Source organism: Poromitra crassiceps (genome assembly GCF_964638095.1).
Source record: "Poromitra crassiceps genome assembly, chromosome: 28".
Lineage (NCBI taxonomy): Eukaryota > Metazoa > Chordata > Actinopteri > Beryciformes > Melamphaidae > Poromitra > Poromitra crassiceps.
In genome coordinates this window covers 6828008-6842783 of record NC_139651.1, presented here as the reverse complement: position 1 = coordinate 6842783, position 14776 = coordinate 6828008, and the positions used below count along the sequence as shown (strand labels likewise).

General features: G+C 45.4%; 1 protein-coding gene across 11 annotated transcripts in view; it reads right to left on the bottom strand.

Moving 5' to 3' along the window:
* Positions 1-14776, bottom strand: part of celf6 (CUGBP Elav-like family member 6) — a gene marked incomplete at both ends in the record, with an annotated part of 221805 nt that overhangs the window by 44540 nt on the left and 162489 nt on the right. For all 11 annotated transcript variants that reach the window (XM_083662306.1, XM_083662308.1, XM_083662303.1 and 8 more), the window contains one exon: positions 10773-10852. In XM_083662306.1, the coding sequence (XP_083518432.1) occupies positions 10773-10852 (80 nt within the window). The remainder of the gene's footprint in view (positions 1-10772; positions 10853-14776) is intronic.

Below are 14776 nucleotides of genomic sequence, written 5' to 3'. Positions count from 1 at the left end.
TCAGTTACGAGCCTGACAAAGATTCTACAATAGTTCCAATGTGGCATTGTGACGAAGTGTCTGTTACAGCGACGTGCTCTCTCTCGCTCGGTCTTATCTCTCATTAATCCGGCGCTGCAGTATCACACGCGTGCTGCAGCGCTCGTGTTGCTGCCAGGCAGCGCGCCGCGCGGAGAGGAGAGGAGGAGAGGAGGAGAGGAGAGGAGGAGAGCTCCACAGGCTCTGTCAGCCACACTGTGACACCCCAACATGACAATGTCTGCAATTTGCTGGGTGCTGTCTGCCTCTGCCCCCGGCTCTGCCGTTTGAAGCCTTGCCACCTGTGCCTCTCGTCGTCGTCGCTGCCTTCCTTAATTCAACAGCTGAACCAAGGCGGCGCAGCAGCAGCGCCTGTTAGCGGCCTCCAATCACCTTTTTAAGTTAATTTCCGGGGGCACCTAGCAATCTGCAATAAGCATCAATTAAAGCCCTGACCCGATCTATCAGCCCCCGTTGCCCTTCGGTGGCATCGCTCGCCCTTTTAGCTTCATTAACGCCTTTCATTTCGCGCCGGTGTGTATTATCGGTGCGGGTATTATTTATGGCGTGTGTGTGTGTGTGTGTGTGTGTGTGTGTGCCAGGTAACACAGATGCTATAGAGAGAGAACATTAAGAGAGAGAGAGAGAGAGAGAGAGGTTCATCCAGACCCCACAGCTGGCAGTGGGAAAGCGAGGCAGTGCGGCCCACTCTCTGAATCCTGCCTCCTGCTAGTCTGTTGTTGACGACATGTGGCAGTGATATTATCCAAATTAACTGCATCCCCCATCGGTACCCGAGCCTTAGTCGGGTACTAATGGCCACCTTGCCTATTAATCTGAGTGGGAGTCGGACTCGGGGAGACGAGCAGAACAGGTGCGGTGGAGAGAGAGAGCGATATGGATCATATAGATTATTAATGAACTTTTGGACGGGCTTCTGGGTCCACCCCGGGTCTGTTTGCAGCTCCATATGTTGCCGTGGACAGTTTAATCTGCGCTGGACCTCAGGTGGCTTGGCTGTGTGGAGCCAGACCTGTGCTACTAACAGCTCAACAGCTCACGGGCCACATTTGGCCCTCCGCCCTGATTGGCTGAAGAAGATATAATATATTAAGGCTGCTAAGCGTTTTGATTTGACCATCCTACTGTAAGAAGATTGTGCCACAATTGGGGGGGAGGGCAATGGGGGCCGAGCTCCCATATTAGTTTGAGACCCCATGTACAGTATACACCTGTGGGGGTCTAATATACGTATATAATGTATACAAATATGTTTTCAGTTTTCCAAAATGATACCATATTATCTTGATGTGAATGATGGTAGGCTATGGCTGCACTTCAGCACCTTGGACAGCATTTGTGTGGGGTGCGAAAAGGGGCATCTGTGTGTGTGTGTGTGTGTGTGTGTGTGTGTGTGTGTGTGTGTGTGTGTGTGTGTGTGAGAGTGAAAGTGTTGGGCCCACTATCATGTCAATGCTTGGACCACGTAATGAGCAGTGAAGTCTCTCTCTCTCTCTCTCTCTCTCTCTCTCTCTCTGGTAAGCGACCGCTTAAAAAAAGTAACCCCCGTATTCACCTCCCCCCTAACGTCAGTTTGCTTAAAGATCTGAATATAACTTGAACCCCTGGTAAATCAAATCCAGTGTGTGCAACAATATGATTGTTTTTGGCTAATGGCCACAACTGCCTACTTTAGATTGGGACCCTTGTGGTTCACATGTGAAAAAAAAAAGTTTGGGGGCTCCACTGAGCAACAACAACAAACGCACAAACACAACACACACAAAGTGACTCCGCCACTTATTTCCTATCCCTCACCACTTCAATGTGATGCAAAATGAGCCGGCATCAAAAAGATGTGTAAATTACATCTGGCTTCCAGGACACTATCTGGCTGCCAGGGAAGCATCCGTAAATATTTATTGGCCAACATCAGTGAAGTGTGTGAAGGTGCCAGAAAGAGTGTGTGTGTGCTCGTGTGTGTGTGTGTGTGTGTGTGTGTGTGTGTGTGTGCTCGTGTGTGCTCGTGTGTGTATATGCAGCTGTGCACACATCCAGCGCTGGCATGCGGAGACGCTTGGTAATTCATCATTTCTTTTACCAAAGCATCTTCACTGGTGGCCTTTTTTCAAGCCAGACACCACAAGTTTTACCCCAATTTGTAATTAACCACAGTTTGACAAGAGTTAGAGGAAGTCTCATAATGAGGAGGACACCCAGCAGTGTGTTGTTGTGTGTGTGTGTGTGTGTGTGCTCGTGTGTGTGGAGGGCACCCAGCAGTGTGTTGTTGTGTGCGAGAGAGAGGCAGCAGATGAACAACACAAAGGGATAACACGTTATATATCCACCAATTACTAGGATTCCCGCTCGCTAATGAACATGCGAAAAATCACTACATTATTCTGCAGAATAGCAGAGGTCAGTGCTGTTCAGTGTGATGTTATTCTGCGCTAGCTCACTCTTCAACCACACAATGAAGGCCTACTAATGCTAACAATGTATTTCCTGCATCTCATAACTTCCTTACGGTATACTGAACTGGACCGACTGATGCTATGCTACGCTAACTCGAATACACACAGCTATAGTGTACAACGTTAAATATGTAGACGTGGTATGTATTATGTACAGTCCACTGCTCATTGTACATCTTGCACCATCTACTTGCATTGTCCTGTCAGTATGTAGTGTAGGGTTGGGCGGTAATAAGGTAATAATACATTATACCGGGGTATTTGAAAATAGCAAAGGTATCCATTTCATTACTGTCATAAAAAAATCTGCTGTGCAATGTGCGCAATAAACACTTTAAATGTGTTTGTCCAGCACCACTCTGTCTGTGTGGTTGAAGATGCTACAGTATTAAAGTGAACTTTTTTTTCATAAACGGTGTAATTTTTCAAATAAATAACCTGTCAAAAACATGATCTATAAAACTGCATCATGTGACAGCTTCTCCTGAGCGACAATGTGTCACGTCAAGAGACCGAGGAAAACTGAAAACCCACATCTCTCACTCTCTCTGTCTATCTCTCCTGCTGTCTCTCCGGCTCCCTCTGTGTGTGTGTGTGTGTGTGTGTGTGTGTGTGTGTGTGTGTGTGTGTGTGTGTGTGTGTGTGTGTGTGTGTGTGTGTGTGTTGCGTGTGTGTATGTGCGTCAGAAGGGAGAATTAGAAAAACAATGTGCAGCCGGTCACGCTCCTGTAAGCCAGCAATCTGTAGATAATGGCTAGCAGCTATAGCAATGCACAGACTACTATCCAGCACTTACAGGGCATTCACACCATACGCCGAAGCAACGCTTAAGCAATGCTCAAGCTACGCTGAAGCCACAAGTTTCATTTCGCCGTCCTTGTTAACAGGTGAGGCCGCTCACACCAGCTGCGCGCGTGCCACGCTCAAGCCACGCTGAAGCTGCGTTGAAGCGATCGTTCAGGATTCAGTCCTTTTTTTCAAGCGTGAAGCTGCCAGGCATGAAGTCAATGGAAGTTGTGGGCGGGGTCATGGCGCGCCGAGCGAGGCGCTGAGGAAAAGAGAGTGCTTCTTGTGTGACCGGTTTAGCGTGAGCTCAGCTTCAGCGTGGCTTTAGCTTCAGCTCTGCTTCTGTTAAGCGTCTGGTGTGAACAAACTGCTTACAGTGCTGCGCGCATGCACCAACTATCACAAACCAGAAACCACGTGCCCTGGCCAACCAATGGTGTAACTTCATCATTCACTTGTGAGTCTGCAAGTTCACTGCAGCCACCTAGTGGCAGTAAAAGGTATAGCACCAACTAAATTCACCATTTTGACGGTAATACCGTAGAAATTTGGGCAAAGTTTAAAGGTGGATATCGCCCAACCCCCTGTCAGTATGATACTCTGTAAGGTTCATCTCTGCACCACAATCACGACAACAAATGCCTTCACATATATTCTGAGTGTTTAACGTGATTAAAACTATTATGGTTAAGAACATGGTTGAAACTGACTGAGCAGTGATAAAACTACTATTCAAATCATAAAGTTGGGGATATGGCACAGAAAAACATGCCTTCCATGGGTAGATGATGAACACTACAGTATGAAGAGGAAAGAAAAGCCAGATGTAAATGGAAGACTGATCAACTCCTGCAATATTAGAAACTTAGAAAGTGGATGCAAAAACTGCTTATTCCTCTGAGCGTATCTTGAAGGGCCATCATAACTGGGTAGCCTACTTTTATATATTATTGATTAAACTTGTTAACCTCTCTTCTAGTCACTGTAGTGAGTTCCTCCCCTGAGAAGTGTTTTTTAAATGCTTAGTATCATTTACAAAAAAAGGCAGAGGACATAAGATTCTCACCCTCTGACAGGGACCTATCTGTCACTGTTAGACCTCCACGCGTCTGCTTGATGTTGTCCCTACTAAGTTTCTTAAATATAAAAGTTTCACTGTTATGCTGACGACACACAGTTATATCTGCCCATCAAACCTAACGGCCTACTCACTGTTCTAAACAGTGTTTATATCACAGATATAAAGTGCAGAATGTCTCAGAATTTTCTACAACTAGATGAAACCAAATGAGAAATAGTCATTTCCGGCCGACAAGCTTCAATACATTGATTCACCATCAACAGTACTTTGTCTGCCAATAAGCCAGCAGCGAAAAAACTTTGGCATAATGTGAATTTGAATTTGAATAGTCAGGAACAGGTTAATAAAGTTGTTTCATTTTGTTATTTTCAACTGAGGAATGATTAAAAAGGTGGAAAATGTCTTATCCATTAGTGATCAGAAAATCCATGCTTTGATCTGTTCCTGCTTAGGCTCCTACCTCCTCTGTATTCTTGTGTCAGGCAACAATCTCTCTCTTATCTCCAGTTGACACAGAATCATCACACTGTAAGTTTTCGCATTTTACATTTGCTGCATGTTAGTTTCAGAAATTGATTGTACTGAGTGGGTCTGGCACCAAACTATGAGCCTTAAGTCCTCAGGCAGGTTCTTATTTCCTGGGCCAAAGTCTAGATGAAAACAAAGCAGGTCTTCTAGACTTTGAACAACCTGCCAGAGGAGCAGTGATTTGACATCAGTTCTGAAAACTCTTCTGGCAGACTTACTTGTTTTTTTACTCCCTTATGTGGATCTGCCTTCTACAGTTCTTACATGGCTTTGTAGTAATGTAGTAGTAAGTTGCTATATAAAGATTCATATTCATATACTGTGTGTTAAAGCAGACTGAAGTATCATTGATAAAAGTTCATTTAAGGAATACCCCCATAGCTGCTGGATTTATTTTATTTTATTATTATTATTATTTATCAACTTTTTTTACGAGTCATATTAAAGTAATTATTGAGTACCAGTAATTGTTTGAATTTTAATGTAGCTGTTCCTATGTGATACATTTTCAGCATGATTCATTTAGATTGTTGTACAGTATTACAGTATTAGAAATTGTCACTGCTAACCATTTCAAAAGTGCCGTGAAGGGATGGCTGCTGAGCTATCGACAGCTTATCAGTGTTTCTTTGTATGTAAGTTACCTCATGTTATACCATGGTCTGGGTTAATAATACTCGATTCTGATTGGCTGCAGGGTGTCCATTATGTAAGGGTTAATGCACTTCGAGGTGTACATTATCACTTTTTAAGGGACTTCGCGGAGGCAACCATCCTCGGCTTCGCCTCGGACGGTTCACGCCTCTCGCGTCGTCCCTTAAAAAGTGATAATGTACACCTCGAAGTGCATTAACCCGCTTATACCATGGTCACTTGCCAACAAAACAATAAGACCAGTCATTTATATTTCCATGTGTAATAAATAAAGCAATCTAAATGGCTAAATGTCTGTTATTCATACTGTAAATCAGTCTTCCACGAAATAAAATAGTCCCTCCCACCTCCACCACCCTCCGTTTTACGTTAACTTTATCACAGGAATGCGGGTTTAACGATGTTTTGCGTTCTACATTAAATGAAGACATTACCGTTTGGCCGCTTGCTTTATTTTGTATGATAGATACGTATTGGCCAAGTATATTAACATTTAAGAGCGAAGAGTTTCAGGAAGTGACAGAGCAGCGGGGGCTCGCCCTGTGTGCTGTATGTGGTGAAATGCAGAGAGTTCTCTCTCTCTCTCTCTCTCTCTCTCTCTCTCCCTCTCTCTCTCTCTGTCAAAGGCCGCCGGGCTCGCCCCCGCTCGTGCACGAGCCGAGGGAAATCTCCTCTTTGTCGCCGAGAAGAGCCTGGTGACGCGAGGTTAGAAATCTCCGAAACGAAAATCAAAATTGTAAATAAGAGTTATTTTTGATAAACTGAGCACACAGGGGTGATTTAAATAGTTACTTTGACCGACTCAATTTTTTTCTCAAGTTCCTAAATTGTCATATTAACCCTTAACGGGGGTATAGAGCTCAAACTGCTCTCTTGATACCACTGTTGAAACTATGGCGCATTGATATGAACGGTGAACAGACCATTTAGCTAGGTGTACATTATCACTGTACATTATCACAAATTTATGGACACCCTGCAGCCAATCAGAATCGAGTATTCACCCAGACCATGGTATAATTAAGCAATATAGCATGAGAGCAAGTGTGTTGTGGAGAATATATCCCGCTGATAAGCTGTTATCCCACGAGGCCGATAACAGCTTATCAGCGGGATATATTCCACAACACCACGCAGCTCGAGTGCTATATTGCCTTTATAAAACGGTTTCCAAGTATAATAATATAATAATAATAATACTATAAGTCCGACTGGCATGGTTTTTCTTTAAGAGTCAGTTGAAACACTACTGTAAGGCGGGACCTCTAGCAAGAAGATAGACATGCGGGTGATTTGATTGGATCGTTCTGGAGACTGAAGTCGACATTGGCCAATCCTGGCGCTTGCTGAGAAGCTGAGAGCTTTTTGCAAAGCCCGACACCAGAGCCGTATGCCGACACCAAGTAACGTTACATCTTATTTAGAAATGCGGGGTTAAGAGTGAGGGCGCACGAGAGAGGGGTTAAGACATTAGCCCGCGTCTATTCTTGTACAAAACATCATTTTCTGCGAAGTATTAGTAAAGTTATAAGCAAAGATCGATTCACAAGGATCTGACAGCTGTCTCCGCCATTTGTTTTTTTTTTAAACCAAAGGCTTTTAGTAAGAGAGTTGCCATGGCAACCAATAACCGAGTCCAATAACCCATGGCCATGGGTTATTGGACTCGGTTATTGGATTTATACAATGGCTGTGAACCAATCAGATTGCTTGATTTGAGAGAGCCGTTTTATAATTTGTGATAATGTACACCTAGCTACAGTAAGTAGTTCCAGGCAAATGGTATGTTCACCGTTCATATCAATGCGCCATGGTCTCGACAGAGCTGTTTGAGCTCTATCCACCGTTAAGGGTTAATATGGCACTTTTATAAGTTTAGAAAAAAAAATTGTCGGTCAAAGTAACTATTACCACTGTGTGCTCAGGTTATCAAAAATAACGGCTATTCAGAAATCTGTTGTTTTCGGACCCGGCAGTACATTTGTTGATTGATGACTCGCATATCTTCTTCACCGGAAAATCACGTAATATCTGGCTAGCAGGTCTAACGGCCGCCAAGAAGATTGTTGCTCAACGTTGGAATCCTCCACATGATATATCACATACTCATTGGCTTCGGAGCTTTCTGGACATTTCATACCTGGAACTATCTTCAGCAAGAATTAACAATGCAAAACCAAACACGATTGTAGTATGGACAGATTTAATTTCAAAGTTAAAAGATCTTCTGATTAGGTGATTATTTTTATTTGATGTCTGCCTGTTTTTGTTTGTGTTTGTGTTTGTGTTTTAATTTATATGGTCAGTTGCAATATCCGGATTGGTGGTAAGGGGTGGGGGGTGGGGTTGGGCATTGGGGGGGGTAGAGGGATAAGTGGGTTTATAAATATTCATAATTGTATGGTATTCATAGGATATTGTATGTATTGTATGAATGTATGCTTTGCCTACAAAATAAAAAATGAACGATAAAAAGAAATCTGTTGTTTTCGGAGATCTGATATTGTCAGCTGACAGAAGCTGGCTCTCAACTGTCAACTGTCAAACCAGCTCTGTTTACAATTTTGCAGCAAGCCAGTCAGGCGCTTTGCGAGGGCGCACGCTGCCAGTATCACTGATACAAATCAAATCCAAGAGGAAAAAGATGAGATCAACAAAAAGAAAAGAACAAAATGGGCAGTTAACACCAACACACTGAGAGACTTCCTTGTACAAAACAATCTGGACTCCAACATTGGAAGCTACACTGCTGACAGTGCGTCTCGTGCCACTTATGTTAACGTTATTCCTGGAATGCGAGTTTAACGAGCCAGTTTTTGCATTCTTAGACATTACCGTTTGCTTTATTTTGTATTGTTACATACAATTGGCCTAGTTATTAGTTAGTTTATGGGCTAGAAATCCTGCCAAGGTTGTAGGCACTAAGCTTTCTCATGTGAAAATCTTGAGCAGCCGAGGGGACTATTTTCTCTCCATTTCTCAACTCATCCAAAGATGCAAAACGCATGAAAATATAAAGGAATGGTCTTGTTTTGTTTCGGCTTTCGCCTCGGACGGTTCACGCCTCCGCGTCGTCCATTATTTTCTGATAATGGACACCTCGGCGTGCATTAACCCTTACGTGTACGTCTTGATGTTTTTCATGTCTTGAATGGCTCATGCTGTGCCCAATCCTGCATGTCCCGTTTGCTTTTTACTGTACAAACGAGGGCCACAATGGAAATATTTTATTATATTTATTAATATAAATTTGTATATTTATTGTGTGTGAAAATCCCTCTCCAATAATATATGTGTATGGTTGTGGCCTAAGGGCTTCTAATTATTATGTATTTTAAACATGCCTGTCAAATAAAATGTATTCCTTCATTCAGTCATTCAGTCACAAGTAGCAATGGAAACCAACTCAAAAGCAAACTCAAACATATCATTCCCCAGTGTGTGTCTGCAAATGATATATAGGTCTACGCACACCTCTCGTATTTTCAGCAGGCACGACTCCAATTTCCACCGTTCCACGTTAATGACATCATATTGACACAGGGTGCACGATGTCTCCTAAGGACACATTCAACCATTCCTGTGCTGTGCTGCTAATCATATCTCTATGAGACCAGCAGGAGTGTAAACACACTCTATCTGTCTCTGCTGAAAAGCTGGTTGAATAGCAGGAAAAGTAATGGATATTGAGCGAGAAGACAGAGATACAGAGCGGGCAGCTGTGCGCTGTGAGGTGCTGGATGCTGACTGTGGGGATCCTTTGTGTGCGATAATACACAGCCAGAATATAATGTGAGACCATGGACTGTGTTGGTGCGCTTTGCAAAGCGCTGCTGTGACAACAGTGAACTGTGTCGCTTTCTCCCTCAAATATATTTTCGGGCATCTTTTGTGTTTGTGTTTGTGTCTGTCTGTCTGTATGTCTATTTATGTGTGTGTGTGTGTGTGTGTGTGTGTGTGTGTGTGTGTGTGTGTGTGTGTGTGTGTGTGTGTGTGTGTGTGTGTGTGTGTGTGTGTGTGTGTGCGTGCGTGCGTGCGTGCGTGCGTGCGTGCGATTGCCTTTTAATGTAATTATTAGGAGTAGCATTTGTCAGGATAATCGAAATTTCAACACCGCTTAAATACCACAGTGAAAGCCTGAAAATCAACATTGAATTTTTTTGAAAACTTTTTTCTTTTGTTTTACCAAATGTGTTCTGCAATTCCATTTTAATATGGCCTCCAGAGGGCGTATACGGTACTGTATGCAGGGGTGCAAGTATACGTAGGTGAGGATGACAGATTGGAAGAGTTAACAGAAGAGGAATACTGGCATATAGACAGAGATGCTGTGCGGCTCTTGACAGTGAACTGCAGCAGGCAGCAGGCACAACTCAGCGGAGCCGAACAGCAGAGAACAACATCAAACTGTCCACCATGTCTTGAACTGAATGCCAGTTGTCCACCTAAAAGTGTTTGATAAAACTGCATGGCACCACCACCAGGAGCCGAACAAAACTATTTCACTTACAGAGCTGACATAGACGCACAACCGATTTGACATCGAAACTCCTGAGCAAAAGTGGCTGCGAAGGGGGGTACGGTAGTGCAGTGGTAAGCGCTGTCGCCTCACAGCTCGAAGGTCCTGGGTTCGATTTCCACCTGGGACGCTGTGAACACTGAAGGAATGCGTGCCCGTCCGCATGTCCTCGAGTGCCCACCGCCCGGGTGGGGTCGTCAAAAGGGCCTTTCTGTGTGGAGTTTGCATGTTCTCCCCGTGCCTCCCGGGGGTTTCCTTCATATAGGAACCCCCTTCACCAAAACATGCAATATCCTGTTTGCTAATGTGGTTCCTCCTCTGGTCGTTAAGGGCGCCTGTTCAGAGGGAGGGGAACCGGTTGGAATAGCGTGAACCTCCCACGTGCTATGTCCTACCGGTGAAGCTTCCTCTGTCAGGTGAAAAGAAGTGACTGGCTAACTGCCCATGTCTCGGAGGAAGCATGGAGCCAGTTTCGGCTCTCCCCAGATCGGCAGAGGGTGGAGTAGCAACCAGGATAAATAAAAGTAAATTAGCACTAATGGGGGTTAAAAATGGGATAAAAAAATCGGGGGGGGGAACCTGGCTGCGAAACCACGTCAAGCGTTGTAACATGTTACTTGATGGTTTTCCAGCGTTGCACGTCGGCAGCATCACATCAGTATCGCCATGTTTTCGATATGAAACTTGAAAATGAAAGTGTTGGACTACTCACGGGCATGGTCTGTCCACCGTGCAAGCTGTTGATGGCGGCCTGTGCTTCTGCGTGGCTGGAGAACTTGACAAAGGCGCACCCTATATACCCAGAGAGAGAGAGAGAGAGAGAGAGAGAGAGAGAGAGAGAGAGAGAGAGAGAGAGAGGTGGACAACATCAGGGACATGGCCTTGAACCACATTCATTACCATTGTTTTCATGTTATCTGCTTTGTTAATATATTCTGCCATTTGTGTGTTTCAGTGCATAATTCTGAATAAATCAGTCTAATTGTAGTGAAGGCATTAGCCGCATGGCACATCCTGTCCCTCGCCCATGTCTAATTCTACCCCCCCCCTTCACTCTGGAGCACGGTGCCAAGGCATCTTACTACCCTTGTCTTGTTTGTGATTATTAATCTGTTTAATATTTACACATTGTGATTTGTGTGCAGTCACTCATAAAAGAGATTATGATGACAAAGGCATAGTTATAATCTGCCCATCTAACCGAATCTTTGCTCGTGTATAATAAATCCAGATGGAGGGAGGGGGGGGATTTGCTCAAGGGGGCAGATTCAGATCATCTTGAATCTGTTGTGTAGTTAAGGCACAAAAACGAAAAGTAAACATGAAAAATTGGCCGGAGGGCAAAAGGGAAACAGGCGCAGTGTTCTGGAGCTTCATTGAATTAACATTGCAAATGATTTGATAAAGGGGGAAAAAATTTGAATTGGAAGAAAATTGAGATTCAAGAAGATAATAAAAATACGCACAATATGTACTTTGGAAGACCATACTCTCTTAGTAGATGTATTCCGACCATGTGATTAAATCAGGTGCTGGTGTATAGATAAAGGAAGACGCAAAGCCACTATAACATCAAGAGAAAGCTATAAGTGAACCAAAATAGTGGAAATGGAAAAAGCGGTAATTTTCCAAATCCCATTAAATTGAACAGGAGCTATTTCTCTACTCTTTATAGTTGTCATAGACTGCAAAAAGGTATTCTGTTACGTCCTATTCTTATCCGTGCCTTCAGGTAGCTCATGTGTTAAGTCAAGAAATACCTAATTAACAAACTCCTGGATTAATTCTGCCCCCTTTTTCTTTTTTTTTAATTAATCGAGTCGGACCACCAGCACCACCGGTGTCTGAGAAGCAGACAGGCTTTCCTTGAGTCCCGACCCTGGCTCCTCGAGAGCTGCTGATACTCATTTAAAAAGCTTTCAACAAGCCAATTAGATTTGTTCATATACATTTATTCATCATCTATTCCCGCGGGGGTCAAGATGATTCATTTAAATTACAACCGCTGATAGGTAGACTCAGGAGATGTTCTGGGGCCCACACGCAGCTCGCTCACCGCAACATCTCAGGAGGCAGGAGTCAGTTCTGCTTTCCCAGACACAGAAATTAATCAGTTCCCTGGCAAAATCCAAAAAAAGATGGAACCAAAGGACATGCAGACATGCCTTTTCCACCTTTTACCTCAAGACTTCATCCCCTTTCTTTCCATCAGCGCAATAAATGCCACGCGGTTACAAGTTTTCTGTGCGGACGTGGTAATAAAGTGCATTTTTCTGTACGGTCCAAATGCCCTCAAAGCAGGAAAGAAGTACAGAGGGCGAGCAGATAAGTCAAAACGGGACTTTGATTCCGTCACGGCGCCCGGGCGAGCGCAGCACACTCTCACTTCTCTGGGACGCCCCTCCGGGTGGGAAGCGGTGGAAAAGGTCTCTCCGTGATTCGTCCAAAGTGAAATGAGACAGCCTGCTGTGTGCCATTTGACTGAACGTCTGTCTTTGAAGGAACAAAAAGCGTTTAACCTTTGTAGTGGAAATCATAAGGGACAGTTTGTTCTAGCATTCAAAAGGGGGCCTGTGGTTTTGTAGGGCAAGATCGCTCGCTGGTCGGGTTCCCTCACTCACCAACAGGCCACCTAACAAGGCTGCCTAACATTGTGGCAGGCAGGGTCTCGCTGCCCCCCACCGGCCCCCCGGCCCCCCCGGCCGCTCGCTCACACCAACCAGGGAGAGACCATGTGGCCATGTTATGGAGAAAGTCATGTCAAACACACACACAGAGGCTCCTCAAACTGTTCCTCACACCCAAACAACACCTCAAGAATCAAACCAGTTCAGGGGACAGATAGGGCTTTCACACCGGCAAGGGCTCCGTGCCGGTTCCCGGTTCCAGAACCCAAATTTGAACCGGCCAGCGCGTTCAGACCCGAAAAAATATTTGGTTCGGAACCTGAAAAGTTGCTTCTCAGCGGAACCAAAAAATAGTTGTTTTTTTCCTTGGGAACCGTGACATCATCAGAGGGCGTGTCTCATTCTAGGCTGTGAAGACGAGCAGGAAGGAGAAGAAGGCAGCGACAACATGGAGGAAAATAATTTGCAGTGGTCTCCTGAGGAAACCAAATGTCTAGTGGCGATTTGTGCATCTACCGAATCTCAAGAAAAGCTAGAAAGCAGTACAAGAAAGACCAAGTCGTATGCCGAACTTGCGGAAGAGATAGCCAAGGCTGGGTTCACTCGAAGGCCAGACCAAATAATGAATCAACTTAAAAAACTGAAGAAGGACTACCGACTAATGTCCTCCCACTTTGGTTCCTGCTTAAACTGGTGTGAACACGGGCTGGTTCGCCAGAAAGCACCAAGGTTCTGAGACTCCAGAACGGAGCGCAGAGCAAGAACCAGAACCAGAACCGTGTCTGTCTGAAAGCGGTAACAGAGCAGCACGACGTCTCCAAAGAATCGGAAAGTGCTACAGCCTCGTACATTATAGTGCATATTTGAGTTTTTTTTACAATTTGATGTGTGAAAATGAGTTGGGGGGGGAGAGGGGCACCGCCTTTTTTGAATTCCCGGGGAAATAATATGTATGCATGAATTCCATCCTGCTGGATGGGTGACATTTTATAACACAACTTAATTATGGACCTAAAAGCCGTCTCTCTATTATTCCTGACAATTCCCCGGCTCTATTCAACTCTGGCAGCAAGTGTTGCACTTTGAAAGTGCTTTGAGGAGGAGCGGGCGCCACGGAAGAGATGGATGTTCAACTTCTCGGCCCCTTTCTATTGGGTGAAGAGGAGGGTGCGCCGAGGAGCCTCCGAGTAGCATACATTTACATCAACAGGGGACAAAGGCTCCATCATGGAACAGATAGCACTGTCAATTTCAAGGTCTGTCTCATTCAAATTACGGGGGGAACCTCGTCCCGAGTGTGGCGGCTGGCAAAATAATTTGCCGTAACGTCTGCGTAATGATTGCGTGGGACTGTGGCACGGTGAGTGATAGGAGCCAGCCACCTGAATATGAGACCTTTGTCTGGCGCTGCTGCCCGTATGTATACGGCCCCGCGAGCACGGCTGACATTACTCTACCCTTTTTCCCTTTTCGTAAAGCGACCGAGAGAGAGAGAGAAAAGAACGATCGAGCCACAGAGACAAATATCAACAGGGTGAAGGTATGGCTGCCGATGAGAGGAGAGGAGAGGGGAGGAGAGGAGAGGAGAGGAGAGGGGAGGAGAGGAGGGGAGGAGAGGAGAGGAGAGGGAAGAGGTGAGGAGAGGAGAGGAGAGGAGAGGGGAGGAGAGGAGAGGAGAGGGAAGAGGTGAGGAGAGGAGAGGAGAGGGGAGGAGAGGAGAGGAGAGGAGAGGAGAGGGGAGGAGAGGAGAGGGAAGAGGTGAGGAGAGGAGAGGAGAGGGGAGGAGAGGAGAGGAGAGGAGAGGGAAGAGGTGAGGAGAGGAGAGGGGAGGAGAGGAGAGGAGAGGGAAGAGGTGAGGAGAGGAGAGGAGAGGAGAGGGGAGGGGAGGAGAGGAGAGGAGAGGAGAGGAGAGGGAAGGAGAGGGGAGAGGGGAGAGGAGAGGAGAGGGGAGGAGAGGGAAGGAGAGGGGAGAGGAGAGAGGAGAGGAGAGGGGAGGAGAGGAGAGGGAAGGAGAGGAGAGAGGAGAGGAGAGGAGAGGAGAGGGGAGGGGAGGAGAGGAGAGGGGAGGAGAGGGGAGGAGAGTAGAGGA